Raw genomic sequence first — 21384 nt, 5'->3', positions numbered from 1 at the left:
AAGCCTCAGGTGAAGGCCATCCAGTGTCCGAGACAGGATGCCATGCCAATACTGGTCTGGGCCCAACATGTCTTAATGTCTCCTCCATATGTATATTTCCCCTCATGCCCTATGATCTTCAGAAGATGCTCGGTCTCTGTGCTCCCTCATTCATGTAAATATGGTTGGAAGAAGCCAAACCTTGAGCCTTCTCCACAGTCACACCCTCCCTTTGGAATACCCTCCCTAGGGAAAAGCACCTGGCCAAGTCTCTTCCAAGTTTTAGAAGATTACTTAAGACTTTCCATGTTTAGGAAGCTTTTTAGTTGCTGTAAGATGGGTGATCGGCATGTTTAGCAGATTTGAACGTGCTTGCTGCTCATTATTTGTTGTTTCTGTTCAAACGTCAGTTTTCAGTTGTGTTTAACTGTGTTTATTGTTAATATTTTGTAAGCTTTTGAAAGAGCCTTCTTGTCTGAGCAAAGGGAAGTATAAATTTAATATACTTTTCAGGGCACTGTGGAGCAACATTATTCTTCCCTGAGCTTGCCCTGCTTCTCTGCAGCCATTGCCTGAGTCAAGCGGGGAATCTGACTGAGGACATCACATCTTTCCAATAAACCAGTAGCAGATGTACCCTCCACACAATATTTAGCATTTTTCTTAGCACCATTTGTCTCATTTAGATCTTGCATCAACTGATGATAGCAATAATTCTATTTTTACACTGGCAAAATATGCTTAGAAATACAAAAATCTGTTTTCTTGGCGGGGGGCGGGGCGGGAATGAGTTTTAGGGAAAAATCATGAGAGTGATTAGCTTTGCGTTGAAAATAAACAAAAACACACCTTAGACCAGCAAGGAAAATCCATGTGCAGAAGTAGGTATAGGCCGTATGCAGTCCGTGCAGGTGCAGATGAACATCTGGATGCACATTTGTACTTGTGTTGTGAAAGAGCTGTTACAATTGGCTACATCTGAACTTGCAGCTTGGGCAGAGGCTTGCTGATAAACTCCTGCCAATCACTTGGACCAACAAATGGTTCATTCTGAATTACAAAGCTGATCTACTGTGCCCCACTGTGACAGCCTCCTATCACTTTACCCTCTGGTTACATCTTCTTTTAACCAGAGTGGTTGATTCAAATTTTGTAAATCAAGGACTTGCTGTGATGGGTGGAGGATCTTTGTTTTATTTCAGCACAATACGGTGCCACTCCTTCTGGTTACTAGCAGAAGTAATATATGTATATGTAGTGTACATACTCACACAGACACCTAAATGTTGGGAAGGACAGGCAGATCCTACACTGTAACTGGGAAATCAAGATAAGGAGATGGGAAAGTCAATTGACCTTGAATTATTTAAAATGGAAGAGAACAAAAATGGATGCATCTGTGTGGATTCTTATCAGTTGTGAGCTGCCCTGAGCATACCAACAGTGCTGAAATCCTAAATCATCATGTTTTTGAATGTCTATACATTTGACATGGCCTCCAGCTAGTGCAATGCATTGCCTTAATTTACATAATTTTTATTTGGCACTACAAGTGTTTGTATTCAGTACCTCACAGTGTCATGTATAATATATAAAGTTAACAAGTGTGAGCATATTATCTGATAATGTAGAATACAGAGGTTACCCATGCCAAGACATTAACAGGGAAGAGAATGAGCGAACTAGTTAATTCATATGTTTCCCCCATGTTGCTTTCCCTGAAGAAGAAAAAAATAGATTTAGGTTTATGTTGAAATGACATAGGAATGACCCAGAGTCTCCAGAGATGGCTTGGCTTGTGTCACAGAATTTTCATGCAATAATGAAGCTTTATATTAGGAACCTGCCAGCCAGATTTCAAAAGAGAATTTTGCTTTTGTTTTGAGCAGAGAGTTGGCATTGTGGATATTTGTCCCAATCATGCCAGGCAATAAACATGTGTTTGTCCAGTGTGCAGTTATTTCACATATGGGCAGATAAGAGTGTGGAGAGGGTAAAATGGGAATGGCAGTGATCAGCCTGATGGGATTCCATAGAAGAATGAATCACATATGGAATATAAAGTATATTTCATATTGAAAGTGCTACGTAAATGATGATTAAAAATAAACTGAAGCTAAGCAATTGCCTGTAAACCTAGGATCAAACTACACATTAATTTAAGCATACGTTTGCAGCTACATAATTATTTCTTATGTGTAAAGTAGCATGCAGCGGCAATCAGGATCAGAGCCATGTGGTGGAGTAGGGTTTAAATCCTTTGCTCCTGCTACGGCCCTAGTTTGGATCCCCCCTCACCCCTAGCACTGCAGGTACTATTTGACCTAGAAAAATTGTTTTTATGGTAGACCTTGAGTTGTACAAAAATTCCCTTTTCTGCTACTGTTGGTTTTGACATTTGTTTAAGCAGGGAAGATATGCACTGCAGCACTTGAAAGAGGGTTGTTCATAGGGTTCTTCAAGAGGGAGCATATGGGATTTTAAATGCTATGGAAAACAGGGATGGTTATAAAAGGACATTGCTGCAGGTACTCTGCGCATCCCATTTTTCTTTTTTAAATAAAGAGTGGCATGAGGGCTTCTACATTTCTGATACAGCACACACGAAATGAGTGCTCAGCTTCTAATTTTAGTTTACTTTTTAAATCACACACAAATAGCATATATAAAATGTTCACAAAATGGGACAGGCATGGGAGAGGGAGTTGCCACTACCAGGGCATGGTCACTACCAATGGCAGCAACATTCTTCATTGCACTTGCTATGAATTTTTAAATTTTCTTCGCTACCTTTCTATACAGCATTTGAGGCCATGGGCAGCATTAAAATGATAACATTGTAAATAGAAAACTCTCTCTCTCTGTGTGTGTGAACTTCATTTCTCCAGAAACAAAATATTGCAGTTTGAAAAAATTGGAAAAGTTATTTTCCTCCTCACTGCTGAGTTCTCTTGGGCTATCAAGTTATCAAGAGTTATCTTGTTTCTGTCCCTAGTAAACAAGTTATGTAATGTCCATGTTTGGTTGACCATCTGCTAACTGAGTCTCTTGGTAAAATATATTTTGAACTCCATATGTGTTCAAATAACATCTTCTGGAAGACCTTTGGCAAGCCGCTGTGTTAGCATGATATATCTGATGGCTTTGAGGTCTGTGACAAAAGGTGGCATATACATGTACATACAAAACAGAAATTAATTAAATATATTTCAAAGGAACATCTCTGTTTACAAGCTGTAATGGTACACTGCCCAGTGTTTCAGCGGGCATGCAGTAAGGCAGTAGCAGAGAACAGGAATGAAGACTGCCTTAGATTTCTCCAAACTATTTTCATACTTCAAAAGATTATGGGTTTCTAAGGAATCCAGCAAGGAGATATACAGTGAACAATTCAAAGTGAGTTCATGTTGTAGGTTGAGGCTAAAGGTGGCTCCTTGATTAGAAAAACAACCGTTGGTACAAGACACATGAAACATGATTGAAATGTCAAAATTAAAATATGATAGATGTAGCTAGAAATATCAGAATACAATAAATAGCCCTTCTTTGCATTGTAATATTTTATAGCCATAACGTTCTGGTGAAACCAGAAGCCTGGCTGGTGTTCCTAGAAAACACAAGTACTTTCCCCCATCTAGGCAGACTTCTTTTCCCTGCACTACGACTTCAGTTTTTCCCTAGCATTTGCATGTGGACACGTACCTTTCAACATCTGGCACAGGTAAATGGGCATCATTTTTGTCATGTAAATAAGGGGTGGGGGGAAAGGCTACCAAAATGGAAATATGATAGAGGTTTATAAAATTATTCATGGTGTGAAGAAAGTGGAAAGAGAAGTTTTTTCTTCTATACTAGAACTCAGGGTCACCCCATAAAATTGATGGGCAGTACATTGAAGACAGGCAAAAGGAAGTGCCGCTTTGCACGACACATAGTTAATGTACAGAATACACTGTCCCAAGATGTGATGATGGCCACTAGTTTAGGGCCACACTGTTACAGTGGAGTGCCATGTCGAGTTCCTGACCTTTCTTTTAGAATGAAAAACATCATATAAGCCAGAGTGATGATGATCAAAAGACCAGATGTCTGTCAGATGCTTGTTTACCAAAGGGAGAACCAAAAGATTCTCAAACCAAAAGATTGTTGCATCAAAAAATTGATCGCCAGAATACTATCTAAATCCACCAGAAAGATGGAACACTGGAGTATCATCTAGCAATTTTGTCTGCTGTGCAAAAATGTGATGCAACACCATCCATGCAGTGGATATATGTTTGGGTTTGGCTGTAGGCGGGAAACACAGGTTCAAATCTCCACTTAGAGCCAAATCAGATGTTATTTGGGTGAACTGAGATTGCATCTCCCGACTTTTTTTGCTGTACTTTAAAGTAGCCATAGGGGGCTCTGATTTTTCTTGGGCAGTAGTGCTGGGAGAAGGGGTGTTTAACCCAAAATTATTTCCCCAATTTAAATGTCCCCCACAAAGCTGCTATCAGGTATCTGTATTCATACTAATGCTAGACTGCTACTTCGAGCTCTTTAGGTGAAGCATGATCAGGAAATACAAACGTAGCTAATAAGTAATGCAAATATTGGATGCAAGGGATAAAGCCTGAGGCCCCCTCAATGACCACTTTGCTGTTGGTTGAGGACAGTCTCTGGCAGGTGGCCTAGTGAGTATAGGAATATAGCCATGCATGCCAGTTCATCACCTGTTCAGAACATCTCAAGGAATCTGATGATAGACGTGGAGATGCTTCTCAACCTACCGGTGACCCCATCACTTTTTTTTTGTATGTTGTGTGTGCCCTGCTCTTCAGTCTTTGCATTTATTTATTTATTAAACACATTTGTATACTGCCCAAAACGCAAGTCTCTGGGCGGTTGACTCCTAAAGAAGTTTACAATTAATTGACTCCCAAAGAGCTTTACAATTAAAATTCTACAGCAGTAAAATTCTGTTGACAAAAAGCTGTGATCCAGCCCAGCTCACTGGTTGAAAGTAGATATATGATAAATACATTTGCTGCATTCACATTTTACATTTTAGGGGAACATGTCAAGTAACCTAAGCATGTTCCTTCTCCACAAAGGCACAGTGCCTTCATGCTGAGGGATTCCCATAGGACATCCCTTTCCAGCATACTCATTTAGTTGTATTTTTTGTCTTTTAAACTGAAAAGAAAAGAAAGAAAAACAAAGAGAGGCTAGTAGAAGTAAGCTGAGTTGTAATAATATTGCTTGCTTAATTGCACTGTGTAGCAGGCAGAGAGAAATCCTTTGGGGCAAATCAGGAGTGTTCCACTGAAGTAAGCGGGGTGTGTGTGTGTGTGGATCTAACTTAACTTTAGCCTATTTATTTTTCTTTCTCCCGAACCACTCATCAAAATTCCTCTTAATTAAATTATTCTTTGGAGAAAAACAGCAACAAGAAAGTTTGGTAATTGGTATGGTGATTGTACGCAGAAAGAGACAAAAAGCATAATTTGTATTAGCAATTAAGATTTGCTGCACATGATCCAATATGATGAATCAGGAGTAGCATACATTTTCATGTTGCCCATTTATTTCAGTGAAGCCTGTGTAGGGAATGTTCCCGCTGGATCACTGATGACCCAAACATGTACAGGAGACCTTCCCACACAATTATTGGTGCCCTAAACATGCAGCGTATGTCTTAATAGAATAGACTGAGAACATTTTTGCACATGGGCATCATTAGAGGATGGCCCATGGGGCACAGGCCTCCAATGATGAGCCCCAAATCTCATCAGCCAACCTCATCCTCCACTGCATGACCTCTGCAAGAAGGAAATGCAGTATTCGAGATACCTGCATAGAGCATGGGAGAGCCTAGCATCACCTAGCTTTCTGATGCTTCCACCTTCATATTTTATTATGTATTATAATATCAGAGACTTTAAAAACATACAAAATTATTCTTGGTGGAGGTGTACAATTGAGTTCAATTATCAAAAGGGGGCTATGGGCCCAGCTCTTTTAAGTACCTAGTCCTAGCAACACCCCTGCACAAGATACTTCAAGAGGTGTTTGCTTAAATAAGGTTTGTAATGCCAATGTAAAATCTACATTGGATGGAATGCTTTTAAAATAAGCATTTTAGTGAGTGTAGGCTTTCCATTCACATTGCAAACCAAACTGAAGCAAGATTGGCTTTAAGCATCTCTGTATGCCTCTTCTAGTTCAGGACATTGCAACATTGAAATCTTGGTTTTCCATTACCTCCGTTATCAAGGTGCACTTCATTAATATAGGGTAGGGGGAACAATCTTGGCCAACAGCAGAAAGACAGTGTCCCCACGGTTCCACTAGCTTTGTCATTTGCCAGGAGATTATTAACGTTTTTATTGATATCGCTGATAGCTGCTACTAGGTTGGCATGACTTGCTGGGATGGGCAAAATGTTGTTGTGGCTTTGCTGCCTGATTAATGTGAATAGGGCTGGGCCATCACTATCATTTCACTTGAAAGAGATGCCTAAACGGAGTCTGGGATTTGACAAATGAATGTTAATATGTCTTAATGGTCAGTGGGTCTTTCCATAATGGAAGCAATTTTTTTTTAAAGACGGTTGCCTAATACAGAGACCTCCCTTAAATGTTAGGAATGGGGAAATCATCGGAGTTTGAGGAAGGTGATACATCCCATCCCTTCCAGCTAAAGGGTCCTGGGAATAAGGAAGCCTTCCACAGTAGCACACAAAATGTTCTCATTATCAGGTGAGGTTGGTTATGCTGCCAAAAGTTGGGAGGTGGTGAAACCCTTGTGAAAGCTGGTATTGTATGCTGGGCACGAGCCAGCCAAAGTTAAACACTTAACAGCACCGAGAGGGAGAAGATATAAGATATAAAAAAGGGAGGAGATATAACCCTACGTTGGCTGGGCACTGTGCCCTGTGCCCTGCTGGACATTCAGCCATGACTGGTGATCTAAAATCCAAACTATGTGGTTGAATATCCAGCAGGGCACGGTGCCCAGCTGACATTGGAGCCAGCACACAACCACTTTACCAACATTCATGGGAGTGCACATGCCTCTGCTTCCCAACTTTTGGAGGCATAACTAAAACCGCCTGATTGTGAGAACCAGCCCAATGTGGCATATGGGTATGTTGACAGAGGGAAAAATCAGTGATCCCTCCCCATGTGTACACAGAACTGCTTTGTTATTTATTATTTATTTATTTATTACATTTATAGCCCGCTCTTCCTCCAAGGAGCCGAGAGCAGTATACTACATACTTAAGTTTCTCCTCACAACAACCCTGTGAAGTAGGTTAGGCTGAGAGAGAAATGACTGGCCCAGAGTCACCCAGCAAGTGTCATGGCTGAATGGGGATTTGAACTCGGGTCTCCCCGGTCCTAGTCAAGCACTCTAACCACTACACCACACTGGTTCTCATGTACACAGGGCTCTTTGAATCCCACCTTAATTTACATGAGCAGCCAAACTTCTAGGACACTGACTATATCTTCTTTCAACCTAAGGATTGAAAAAGATCCAAAGAAGATGGCATAGCAATGCCTTTACAATGGAAGCAGTAGGAATTCCATCATTTAGACCTGTGGATGTTAAATAAAGCAAGGATCACTCTTGCATTGACCTGCTTGGATGTTATAGACTTAATAGGACTTACCTGTGACATAGGATTACACATTTTTGCAGTGTGGTCATTTTAGCTTAAACAGCATAATCTACAATGGCAAGAAGTTTAGAATAAGACATGAAGATACATGGAGAGCTCTATTTGCAGGCTTCGAAGTATAAATCACCAGTAAAAATGTTCTTACTGTGCTTGAGCAGTCGTTTTTCTGCTGAGAAGGGGAAATTGCTGACTCTATGCCCTGTTTTTTCTTGACTGTGTTACTTTCTTTGCAGTGGTCGCTTGTGATGGTGGAGTAAGTGAAAGCCCTGAAGGTCAGTACTTCCATTCAGTCCGTAGATTTGGTGAATTATTTTAATTGCATTAAGAGCATCTCATGTCTTGATTTATGCCAAAATTAGCATCTTACTGTTTGTGTTTCTTAATTTTACAAAAGGGCACGAGCCAACCAAAGTTAAACACTTAACAGCACTGAGAGGGAGAAGATATAAGATATAAAAGAGGGAGGAGATATAATCCTACGCTATATTCTGTGGCTTTGCCTGGTTGTCTTCAATATTAATCTTTCTCCAACAGAGTGGGAAGTGAGCATGGGCATTGGGGGGTGCAAGGGGGCAGCCCCCCCCCCTCAAATTGAGCCAGTCCCATTGAATTTAATGGGTTTTACTCCCAGGTAAGTGGATATAGGATTGCCGCTTTTGCCAACCCCCCACCCCATTCCCGAAAAAGTCCTGTGGATGCCTATGGATGTGCGGCTCAGTGGTATTGACTCCGGAAGATCTGGGTGGCTGGAGATTTTTCATGGGGGCAAATGGGAGATAATTTGTAGTAAGAGCTAGAAATATGAAAATGCAGCTGTTGGCCTGTAAACAGCGTCATTGTGGCTAGCTGGAACATTATTTCAAAGAACCACAGAGGCTTGTGTAGACATAGTCAACTGCCAGGGGAATGAGACTGCCCTAAAGGACTGCTGCGAGTGATATAATACCAGCTGCTATGCCATGGCCTGCAACACAAGTAGCTGCAGAAGGAGGGGAGGAGAGAGCCCAGAAACCGGTTGGAGCCCCACTAGCAGAGCAGGGGCTTCTGCATAGCGCTTTCCCCTCCCCTTGCAGCCATAACCCTCAGTGTTGCCGCCAAGGGTCCCTATACCCCTGGCAAGGGCTTTTTGGGAAGCTCAAGGAATTGCCCAATCAGGAAGCGATAGTTGTACAGACTAGAGCATCACTCTGTATATGAGCCATAATAAATATATTGGGGTTCCCCCCCCCCATATTTTTTAAAATAAAGCCAACAATAAACATATATTGATTATGTGCTGCTTTGCATATGTTTTCAAAAGGTGAACAGTCTACCTGTAGCATGAGGGCACTGTCCAGATTACACCCTGTTCATCAGTAAAATGCTTTGGCTTGGCAGGATCATATTGAAAACATACATAGCTTGCATAGCCCTCCTACAACGGGAAAATACAGCTATTATTTTGCAACGGACTTGCAATATTGTAGAACTAAAATGCAAGGATAAAATCCGAAAGAAGGAAATGGAAATGTGAATGGCACCTTGCTGACAGCACAGGAACTGTGATGTCAAAACACAGCGGTATAGAAGCACACTTAGTGGACAGTAGTGACACTGTTGTAGCGCGTAATCTGGAAAGTACCGAGGCAGGGGCATAACTATCATAGGGCAAAGGGAGACAGTTGTCTGGGGGCCCACTGCCTTGGGGGGGCCCCAGAGGCAAGTCACATGACTGACTCCCCCAGCCGCGCACCCACCCGGGCTTCCTTCAGTTGTGTTCATCCTCCGAAATTGATGTGAGTGTGAAGACCTGGAGCTACCAGAACAGCGTGTCTTTCTCTAGTACCATTCAATGACTTGCATAGTCCACAATTTACAAAACCTTCTTTAAAATAATTTAGGATGATGTTCTATTGTGGCACATAGGTTGTCTGTCTGTCTATCTATCTATCTATCTATTTATCAAAATTTTACTATGCTTTTTGTTACCACTATTCAGCCTCATTTAAGATTTCATTTTAAAATGTTGTCTCTGAGCCCACTCCAACCTTGCTACACCCCTGTGCCGAGGTGAGAGGCAAAACTGATGACTGCAAAACTTTAGGACTGTGCCATTGGCAATAAAGTGCACGTGGGAAGCTGCTTTCTACTGATTCAGGCTGTTGCTCCACCTGGGTCAGTATTTTCCACTCTGACAGGCAGCAACGCCCCAGGTTTCCAGACAGGCAATGCCAGAGATTAAACCTAGAACCTTCTGGATGCTAAGCATCCACCACTGAGATGCAGCCCTTCCAAACTGACTGTGACCGTGATGGCAGCATTGTTGCTGTTTTCTCCATGCCTTGCTTGAGTGGGTCTTTCCCCACCTAAAATACCTGGGGTGTGTTTGTCATTTCAGATCTCAGGCAAACCTCCACTGAATCACAGACCACAACAACACCGTCAATGACTACATCAAAGCCCACTGGTAAGAAAACCATGAAGCACAATCCCCAACCCCTCCCTACGGAGAGATCCATGGTACAGGAATTACAAATTATCATTGTGGTTTAAAAAGAGGAGGAGGAGGAGGAGAAAGAGTCCTCCCTGGGGACGCAGACATGCTGTGTAGACGGAAGAAAGGGAAATACAGTGCTCCCATTGATGGCATGCAGACAGTGCCAGATTTTTCAGGATATCAACCAGTTTTGTTTTCTGTCCCCTCCCTAATGAATTCCCTGACATTCTCCATCCATCCTTTTTTTTTTTCCCCCTGTGAAGTTGATGATTTCATTCAGCTGAATATCAGGACCTCAAGATCTCTTCCCTATACAACCGCAGCCAATTCAGATTCCATCAAATCTTACAAGAAGTTAGTAATTCTTTGCCCTGTTGGGCATCATTTTACACTTACACTGAACCTCATTTGTCATTTTGTTGCCCATCACTCAGTTTGGACTGGAGATGTCCTTTTAGATTACGCACCAGGGAAATGAAAAGACTGTGACATTCCTTTTCCTAAATGCTCAGTGTGTTTCACATACCTTGTCTTCGCCGTCCTTACAATAAGATCTGTAAGGTTGGTCAGTATTTATCTCCAGGCCATAGACAAGGGGGAGTATGCTGAGTCTGAAGTCGTTATCATTTATTATTTCTAAAGCACCTACAGTGTAGACAAAAAAGCTTTCTTAAGGGTGGGCAGTAGGCTTATGAATAAAGTTCAGCTCTGAACTGGGAACCTGCAGCTCATAGCTCATGCTGCCACCCACTACACTACATGTCTTCCTTTCACAGACACCCCAAGGAGGCGGCTAGAAGATGAAACTTTGTTGTGCTCTGAGACTATGAAGCTGAACTTTGGAGAGCACTGGGAAACAGTTTGCCTGGGTTTGCAAAGAATGTGGAGTGAGCTGGCACCTAAGATCTGCCAAGGGAAGAACTGTGAAGATGCAGTAGAAATCAATGACTTGTGGAGGAAGCAGCAGCCTTTGCCTACTTCCCAGTGGAAGAAGGTGGAGTGCGAGAAAATGACCCTTCGATCAAAGTGTCTGAATGGGACCAAGGAATGCTTGAGCATAACCTTACTTAAATGCTCAGGTAAGCAGGACTCCCTAAGAGAAAACACCTCAACTATATGGTGCTTTTCTCCCCTCTGAAGTTTTGTTTTTGTTACTTTGTGAGCTACCCATAGAACAATTGTTATGGGGCAGCCAATTAATGGTGATGATGATGATGATAAATCTCATGCATTACACAGAAGTAGGTGGTTGACAAAAGTGGTAGAATTCTGACATGCTAGGCTAAACATCAAGGTTTAGGGCAGGCATATGATGGTAGAGGGTCTGAATGCTGCCAGCATTGAAGGTTGAGAGCTGTAAAATAACTATGTATGGTATTTAGAGGATAGTAAAGATTATTTGGGAAGAACAGGAGTTCCAATTGTAGAAGATGCTATTAAGATTGGGTTTGATTTTGTCATTTGAATTTCTAGTGAATGGGAGGGGCTGGAATATATCTCTGGACTAAGCTGAGCTTTCTCCTAGGAATGATATCGATAATCTTCTGTTTCCAGACCAAGATTTCAAGCCCACTGTGACCAGTAAGAAGTCCACTCTGGCCCGTAAGGAGACCACCGCATCCAGCAAGGAGACCATTTTGGGAGTCTTGCTAGGACTTGTCCTCACTGCTGTCCTCCTGGTCATCTGTGTGCCCATTTCTTATAAAAAACTGAAGAAATGTAAGTGACCATCTCTTGCACTGACTTTGAGATTAGAGGCATCTACCTTTGTAGCAGAGCAGCCTCAGCTAAAGCTCTATGCACACTACCACCCAGGAGTGTGGTAACCTTAGGAAAAAGCCTTCCCCATGTCACACCCAACATGGAGACATACAGGCAGGGAGGCTGAGGCTGACAAATACAGTAGTAGATTGCCTAAGGCCATCCACTCAGTTCTTGTCTCTCATGAGATTTGCACTGAGGGCTTTCTGGCTCACCTCTCATATGTTACAGCTACAGTATACACTACAACACTAGCTCTGTGGGTGTTCACTAGTTCACAACTGGTTCTGACAATACTTCATCTTTCAGCCCAATTTCTTCAGTCGGGATAGTTGTGCACCATGAGCGTTTGCATTATTTTCCACTTTGGGCACATTCTTTTCCACTTCACATGCAAGTATTTGAGCCACATGCAGATGAGAAGTTCAGAGAGTTCAGCGAAACCACATCCCTACATGATTCTTGTGTGCTGCTCCACATCAGGAACAGGGAAGGAGACGTACACTCATGGCATATATGCATCCTGATTGTGTGGAGTCAAGGTGGCAGACAAAGTCTCATCCAGACCAGCTCTATATCTACTGCGGTTCTTTGCCCTGCTTGCTGTTTGTTACCTTTCCCTTCTCTTCTGTGTATGTTGCTTACTTGGCTTATCCATTATTCTGAAAAAGAGGGGAGTTGATGTAGAAGTTGAGACAGTGGCTACAATCTTGAAAGTTGTGGGTTTTAATTTTTGTTGGACGTTTCATAAAATGGGGACTTCCAGCTGAGTCAAGTGCAAAAAATGGATACCTGTCTCAAAGGAAGTGGCATATATGTTGGCTCCAGCACTGCTCCAGTTTCTGAGCTCACCGTAAAAGCTGTTGAGCTTTAATCACATCATGTCTCAAGTCAGGCAACTTGTGGGAAAGTATTTACTTTTAGTCTATGCTCTTTCTTGCATCGTCAGCTAGCAAATTTCCTCTCCTTGCAGTTTCCAAGAAGAGGCAGCACCAATGGGTTGGCCCAAGTGGAGTGAACCAAAATGGTAAGGAACAGGGAGCAAGAATCTAGGATCCACGTCTATAACCATTTTCAGATGTGGCATCCCAAAAAAGTACACTTTATCCTCTCCAAATCATAGGCAGCCATGTTGGTCTATTAGCAAAAACCCCAAAGTCAGAGTCTGGTTATATTATTATTATTAGGACAACCAAAATGATACAGTGTTTTGAGCAGCAAGCTTTTGAGTTCTCTAGAGCTCTTCATCAGGTTAGATGTTAAGCAAAGCAAAACAAAAAGCAGGTGAGGGAGCTGGGCATATTGTAGAAGGCCAATTAATCTCCAGCGTTGCTAAAATATATTGAGGTCATTCACACAATCAAAAACTGTGTTCTACATGGGGTTGGGAGCTGTGTGTGCTCCCAGTTTTCAGTTGTGTGGAAGCGAGGTGGGAGGAAAACCTCGGTAGAAGTTATTGTGTGGAAGCAAGCTTGCTTCCACACAACCGAAAACTGGAAGCACACACAGCTCCCAAACCCGGCTAGAACACAGTTTTTGATTGTGTGAATGACCTTGTAGAGAGAGGGGCTACCACGTTTCTCTCTTACTTCTGTTCTCCAACTGACAAGGAGCCCATGTGCTTCAGTAACTGTTGGGGATGAAACAGAATAACTGATAGATATAAAAATTTCTAAAGCTGGAGGATCAGCTATTATTCTTTCTTTCTTGTTCCAGAAGCCTAGAATGCCTCCTGAAATATATTTGTTTGTTGGTTTGTTTATCATATTTCTATATCGCCCAATATGTACATCTCAATGTGGCATACAAAATTTAAAACAATACTTAAAAATCAACACAGATTAAAATACAAAACAATTAAAACAGCACTCCATTTTAAGAATATTGAACTGTGGCTGTTCAGGCTTCTGCAAGATGCCCTGCTTGCCAATTCCCTCCTTGCTTTGCTTAACATCCAGCTGGATGAAGAGTTCTGGTTAAACTCAAAAACTTAAGGCATTGCGACATTTTGATTGGTCCTAATAAAAATTATTGTTTGATAATGGCTCTCTTGTATCACATGGGAATAATGTTAACGTGGGATAGAAAACAGAAGAGAAATTGAATATATATTTTCTAGTCCATTCAGGTCTTACGTTCACATTATAAACGGACTGAAGCACTACTATGCTTGCAGGGTTGTCTTTTATAAAGATTTAAAAGAAGTCTTGAATCAAGCTGATTCAGGAGGAGGATGACAGTTGGTCAGACAGTTGGTTAAGTGGGTTAAAGACAGTAACCACATTGTGAGTTGAGATTTCCCTCAAAACCAACCAGCTTAAATCATCATAAAAGAAGCTCTTGAAAGTACATTAGTTCTGGAGGTAGATCTCCAACTAAGATACATTGCAGCATCTTTTTTTTTTTTTTTGGTGGCTTTTCCATGAAGAAATGTCTCCGAAACATTGGTTAATTTCTAAGGGGTCCAGGATTAAGCCTGCCACAAAGCTACACACTAGTAGGCCTGTGATTGGCCCCAAATGTCAGATTCCAACTTGACATGATACTGCCCAACAGTGGCAGTGTTGGGAGGGGAGATGTTGGCCCTCCCACCCTGCTGCAGCCTCAGAAAAAAATAGGAAACCCACAGCCACCCATGCCACTAAGGGAATGCAGCAGGGACTGCCTTTTAAATGGAAGCTGCTGAAGGCAAGGCAGCCATTTGAGTGCTACCTCTGGGACAAAGAGGACGTGGTGCAACCTGTCTCCTCATTCCACCTGGTCCCAGGGAAAGGAGGGGGAGGAGAAGGCAGGGATGACAGATATGTTGGATGTCCATGGAGTTACACCATGACAGCAGGGGGCCTGTCATGATGGAACTCCCTTTGACAACACCTGACAGAGGGCATGTCGGCCTGACATGTTGGTTAGACCAACACAACTGCACAGCCCTACTACACATACTGGCCTGGGAACCCTGCTTCTTAACTCCAGCCAGCATCAGAGCTGTGATGATTAAGTGGTGAAGGAAATGCACTCTGCACATGCTCATAGGCATCCTCTTCTTCATTATCCCTTCACATGTTCCACAGCTAGTCTGGGCATTCCAAGCAGGTTGGCTGAGTCCTAGCGAGATTTGTTCTGTTCCCATAGCACTTTGCAGACTCGGTATAAAATAATCACTCATTGCCATCTTAATGTGTTACCATTTTCAGAATGATCTGTAGCATCACTGGCTTACATTCTACACAGCACCCTGCCGATCCACACACTGGTTCTGTGTGACTCAACAGCTTGTTCTCATTGCTAGCAAAGGTGAAGAGGCTCCATGACAACTAAGGATTCAGGATTGCATCATTGCTGTCGTGATGATTCTCTCATTGGGGATGATGGGAGAATTGTTCCTACATCAAGGACGCAGTAGCCACAGAGTCTCTCCACCTTCACTAGCCGTGAGAACAGGCTGTTGAGAAGCATGGAACCAGCACGTGTGCCCCATTCTTGGATTGGTGGAGCACTGCACGGAATGCAAGCCACTAAACTTAAAAAATCTGACAGAGAGGGATTTTGAGGCAAGTTTAGGCAGTCAGAATATCATTAGCTGTCTAGCAAATATTAGGAATGTAATGTAATGTGTGGTCAGGATTTCCATTTCCTACAAGAGCCAAAATGGGGAGTATTGATACAGTGTGATCAAGTTACTTATTCAGTTCAGTAAATGCCTCTTCTGTTTACTAGCTGATGTGATGCACATTCCAATGCCGGTGTTTCCAACATGCTGTGCACATGAAAGGCAGCCCCAGGGGCATTACAGAGGTGGGAAATTGGTGTTGTTGGAAACAGCAACAGTGGAGTCTGTATCATGTTGGCCATTATGTTTAGAGATCCAGTCCAATAATCATAATTCCACCTTTTAGAATGTATAGTTGAAACACTGTAGCAGAGTAATGAGCTTCCAGCCTTATGCATTTTTGACAGTGATGTGTGTTATTGTAGGTAAACACATTGCAGTATGAGCTTTTACTCCCTCTAGAGGCAGGAATTAGCTAAGCAGACTTGGTAGGTTGTTATAGGCCTATTTCTGCTTTTCTTCTGCGTTACCTAGCTAAGCAAACCCATGCACGAGCCACTTTGGATATCTATTTTTTTTAAGAAAGGATATCTGTATCCAAATTGTATGATGTATGCACACATAATGTAGTAAAGATAACCTAAGTATCTATTCCTACTGGGTGCTTTCCAGACTAGACCCTACAACGGCATCAGGATGTATCTCGGAAGTGTGCTTCCATACTTCCTGCATCGTGACATCGCAGTCCCTACGCGGACAGCAGGGTGGCGTTCACATTTCCCATGTCTTGTTGCAAATTTAATTGCTGCGATATAGAGCAAGGATGTCATATATCCGACGTGGAAACGTTGCTTTTTCCCCCGGGTTGTTAGTTGCTGTGAGACTGCTCCCCCTGCTGTTTATGTTCCGAATGTGACTTGCCCGAACGGAGGCATTTTACTGCTGATGAGCAGCTAATTCTAGAAGCTGATCCAGCAAATGTTCTTCTCCTTTTGCTGTGAAGAGACACAATTATTAAAATGCTCTGGCTTGCAAGCATATTATTGTGGCCAAATAGACACTGGGTGATACTCACACAAGCTAGTGTATATACCAGTATCTAATTTTCCCGCTACAGAGAAATGTCAGGAATGATGTGGCCCTGTTTTATATTTGCATGCATCCTTGTAAGACACACCCACACCTTTACAAAGTAACACAGAGTACAGCTTTCAAGAATACCAGAGCTTTACCCACCCCCACCACAAACACCGTTGCCAGTTTTTAACTTGAGTGGACCAACATGTTCACCTAGACCAATAATATGTTCACACTAATTAAGGATTCGAGTTTCCATTTTAAAGTAGACTCAGGGCCGGACTGAGGGCACTGAGAGGGCGGTGGAATGTATGTGGGGAGGGCACTGGGTTTTGAGCAGAATGAGTAATTAAGGGGGGTGAGTATTCATGCTGCTGAGAGTGGCGGGGTGCAGGGGTGCCCCACAGGTAGGGCGCACCGGGAATATGCCCTGTTGCCATGTGGGCCAGTCTGAGCCTGAGTAGACAACAGAACAAAACTTTGGCTTAAAAATGAGACATTTTCTGGACAGAAAGTGGTTAATAATTCTCTGCTATGCTTTTAATTAGCTTCATTCCATCGTATCAGCGTTGTTGCCTTGCAACCTCATCCTGAAGACCAAGGAATTCAGCAAGAAGACAATTATCATGCCCTCAAGAAAAATTCTTACCTCTCACCTTATGCAGGTAACAGACCAGACAGTCTCCTCACCCTGTGCCTCAGTTTCTACAATACTCTTCTTCCTATTTTAGTAGTATTATATTTCTTGCCCACCTTCCTCTAACACACAAACTCTTGGTGAGCTAAGGATGAGATCCATAAAACAAACAACAATAGCTTGGATCCAAAGATCTGCTTGAGGCATTTGAAGGTACTTCTGCTCACACACACAAAGGAGCTCTGGTTTCTGAGCATTCCCACTCATGGCACTGCTGCAATTATCTCAGTATTTACAGCAGTAAAACACAGTAAAATTATCTTCAAACACACTTGTCTCTTGAAAGGCAGCTTAAGATAGTAGGCATTATACAAAGATAACAGACACTAGTGTACATGCCAAAGATATGTGAGGTTTGTGGGGCCCTCAGGGACATATTTTGAGGGGGAGATGAGGCTGCAAAAAGAAAGGGACCAAAAATGGCCTCTCCTTGCACAGATGGAACATACTTTCATGAGCACAGCATTAGTCTGGATATAGGCCAGTGTAACACATTCTCCACTAGCCAAAATGTTGAGAAGTCCAGGATCAGTACTACAGGGTTTCATTTCCTTTATCTTTTCCTTTGGCTATCTTTTCCTTTGGATAAGAGATTACTGAAAATGTGTTGTCTTGGCAGTATCCATTTTATTTACAGATATACATGCAGAACGTTGCTGAAGCAAGTTAATTCTAACTACAGCTGACATAACCACTGCTCCTACATCAGAGAGCAGAACAGCACCACAAGGACATATCCATATTAGCAAACTCCAGCTAAACGTTAACTCTCTGACTTTGTCTCTTTCTGTCTGTTCCCAAGTCATACTGTGGGGGAATAAAACCCTCCTTTCTTTCCCCTCACATACATACACATATGCCTCGCAGAGCACTGGTTTTCGACTCCAGCATGTAGGTAAATTCAGGACAACATCTCTGATCATTAGCTACCATTGAGAAAACACCAGCCAATCATCCCTTTTAGTAAGCAATCATCTTAACCAAGGATAGTGACCCAGCAAGAGTAAGCCAAGCTACATATTAAGGCAGTTCACACCATCAGAAATAGTTTAGGAGCTGTGCTGTAGAATCCAGAGGAAAGAGTTGTGGCACACAAGGACAAGGCAGTGGAGTAGAATCAGGAATATTTATGGTTTAATAAACTAGATATTATTTACGGAGAGGCAAGTGCAGACTGCTTTCAATGCTCTTGCTGCTGGTTGTCCATTAGCCCCACCTCTACTCCAGGACTGAACTAAAAGTAACTAAAGCACCATTCAAAAGCTGGCCTGGATCAAGGAATGAATTAGCCAAAACCTCCACATGTGCATTCCCTTTTCTGATTGTGTGTGAGCTAAAAACAACATAGGAGGCGTTGACAGTAATTATCTACTAAGCGGCAACTGAGTTGGAGGGCTATGTTCTACCTAGCAGCTGTACTCAGCTGCTAGGTAGAGGTAAGGTTGACCCATCCAGGTGCTTAGCTGGGTCTACCTACCTAGAACTAGGTAGACCCAGCTGCTGCTTAGCAGACTGTCACTGCCTGTGCTTCCTACCTTGTTTTTTAGGGAAGAGAGCTGGTCTTGTGGTAGCAAGCATGACTTGTCCCCTTAAGCTAAGCAGGATCCACCCTGGCTGCATACGAAAGGGAGACTAGAAGTGTGAGCGCTGTAAGATATTCCCCTTAGGGGATGGGAGCCGCTCTGGGAAGAGCATCTAGGTTCCAAGTTCCTTCCCTGGCATCTCCAAGATGGGGCTGAGAGAGATCCCTGACTGCAACCTTGGAGAAGCTACTGCCAGTCTGTATAGACAATACTGAGCAAGATGGACGTATGGTCTGACTTGGTATATGGCAGCTTCCTATGTTCCTATGTTTTAGTTGTACATTATCAGAGAATGGGAACGGGCACAGCTCCTGAACTTGAGTAGGACACTTGTCCTACCTTATTTCTGATTGTGTGAATTGCCTTACTGTGTTTAATACTATGGCCCTTGCCATTTAAGTTTGTTTAAAAAAAAAATTAAATGGCAGCCACTGGTGGAGATGGTTCAGGACTTGGCCATGGAAAGAGGGTATTTAACCCTCCTCTCCCATGGTACAAGCCTTTTGATGCAGGGCTAAACTATTCCTTTAATGTAATATATAGTTGGCACTGTAACAATAGTATACATACTATGCATTGGTATATTGGAGTACAAGGTGACTGAATAAACGCAAACAAGTATTGGCTTTTGCTCAGCTTGGTTGCTGAGTGAGCCCCTTGAAATATAGAACCATTGTGGCATATCCTTCTGATATAGTAGTCTTTACATTTTGGAATTTCAGTGGAATGTGGCACCCTTTGGAAGAGAGATTTCTTCTTCTTCTTTTCACAGCTCTGGAAGGGGCAACCAACAGATCTTCTAGCCCACTCGACAACTCCTCTGACAGCGATTATGACTTAAGTTCTGCACGGCAGCTATGAAATCTGATGATGCCTCTGTTCCTTATATTCTCACACCTAAGTTGAATACTGAGGCTTTTAAATATCTTTAGACTGAACAGTAAAACCCAAGATCTGGACATATCTACAGTATGCATTTAAATCAGTTTATTTGACGGAAGTAATTGAAGTTCAAGATCTTTGAAACCGGTTTTGTAGTGTAGATAGGCCCTTAGACTCAAGATATGTGGAAGGCAAAAGCTATCTCATTATTGTGGATCATCCATAATGGATAATTGTATTAGCTGCACTGAGGCGTCTTAAAATCTTGAAAGTACAAATTTCATGGAGTTTATATTCACCCCACAGATACAAGCAGAGTTCAATAAAAGAAAACTTCGGTAGAAGGGAAGGGACTAAAATAAGCATCTGTTTTTTCACTGGTCTCTATGAAATACCATCCTCCTTACAACTATAAATACGTTCTCTGCCTTGACAGGGATGTGTTGGCAAATTCAGTGCATGTCCTTTTCTACAGTCCGAAAAGAATTAGGATACCTAACCCCAATCACCCAGAGCTCTATTATCTAGGATTAAATGAGCAATCCACCAGCAATGGAATCCTGTGGTTGAGGCCTTAAAATATGTTTTTTGAAGTTTGTACTTCAGCTCTAATAGTACGGGATGCCCAGATTTCCCAATGGCCAAAAACAAACAAACAAAAACCCAATGAGAGCTTGACATTGAGGGACTAGATGTCCTTAGTTGACACTCAGAATATTTCCAGTAAAATAATATTAAGACCCCTGGTATGCGAAGATTTGCAGAATGGCAGCTAAAGTTTCAGGAAGATTCAGCACAAGGTCAGTAGCTACACACATACATAGGGTGCGGTCTTACAGAGGTAGTGCAGTTGGCTGAGTGAACTGAATATTGTAGGATCAAACTACACATTTTGCTAAACATGACCTTTCGAGTGACAGGTGTAACTTTCTTTAGTAACAGCAGCCACCAGGTGAGGGCCAGTCTGAACCCATCGGTGCCAGTAGCAACTTTCCTCCCAACAGGGGCATTAACAGCTTTGGGCCATCTAGGCATATGCCACAGATTGATTCTTTAATGCCCTGGTCCTCTACATTGTCTGACATTGATGGATGCATTGGTGATTAATGGCTTCAAAACTGGAAGAAAGTTTTGCGTTCCTTAAGAGAAGGTCAAAAATGGGGGTGGGGTCCTGTGGGTCTAGGCCCCAAATCTTTTAAAAAAGCAATGCCCCTTTCTCCCCAGGTAAACCGCAGCCACAGGGTGGGAGGGCAAACTGGACTGGGACTTCAGCAGGGACAGAATTAAAGCCCCATCATTTATCCAGATCTCCCCCGCCACCCGATACATGTCCTATTACAAAAGAAAAGTTAAGCATGTCATTGCCAATGATGGATTCATTATAGATAATTTAGCTCTTTGCTGGAGAGGAAAGGGTGGTACTTAAAAAGTGGGTAAAGCTGTCATCATTTGAACAGATATGAGATCCTGTTTTAGCCAGTTTCCAAGTACTATATAACAGCTTCCACCTGTATCATTCGTATGCCCTGTTGCCTAAACTGAAATATTATGCTTATGAATTATAGATATGTTGTAACATTGTAGTGAGTTTTAAGAAATGATTTGCTCTATTATTTTGCCTTTGATTGCAGCTGTAATTTAATTTGTAAGTTGTGTCTATTGTTTATAATTGGGGGAAAATAAAATAAATGAGGGGGGAACCACCTTTAA

General features: G+C 42.3%; 1 protein-coding gene across 5 annotated transcripts in view; it reads left to right on the top strand.

The window, feature by feature from the left end:
* The window catches only part of CD5 (CD5 molecule), a 38724-nt gene extending 17340 nt beyond the window's left edge, over positions 1-21384 (top strand). For all 5 annotated transcript variants that reach the window (XM_053283239.1, XM_053283238.1, XM_053283237.1 and 2 more), the window contains 7 exons: positions 7882-7920; positions 10026-10094; positions 10901-11203; positions 11679-11843; positions 12859-12912; positions 17061-17177; positions 19565-21384. In XM_053283239.1, the coding sequence (XP_053139214.1) occupies positions 10073-10094; positions 10901-11203; positions 11679-11843; positions 12859-12912; positions 17061-17177; positions 19565-19653 (750 nt within the window). In that variant the 5' untranslated portion in view covers positions 7882-7920; positions 10026-10072 and the 3' untranslated portion in view covers positions 19654-21384. The remainder of the gene's footprint in view (positions 1-7881; positions 7921-10025; positions 10095-10900; positions 11204-11678; positions 11844-12858; positions 12913-17060; positions 17178-19564) is intronic.

The sequence above is a fragment of the Hemicordylus capensis genome, chromosome 1, assembly GCF_027244095.1.
Source record: "Hemicordylus capensis ecotype Gifberg chromosome 1, rHemCap1.1.pri, whole genome shotgun sequence".
Lineage (NCBI taxonomy): Eukaryota > Metazoa > Chordata > Lepidosauria > Squamata > Cordylidae > Hemicordylus > Hemicordylus capensis.
The sequence above is the reverse complement of the archived record's forward strand: the minus strand, read 5'-3'. Positions and strand labels throughout refer to the sequence as shown.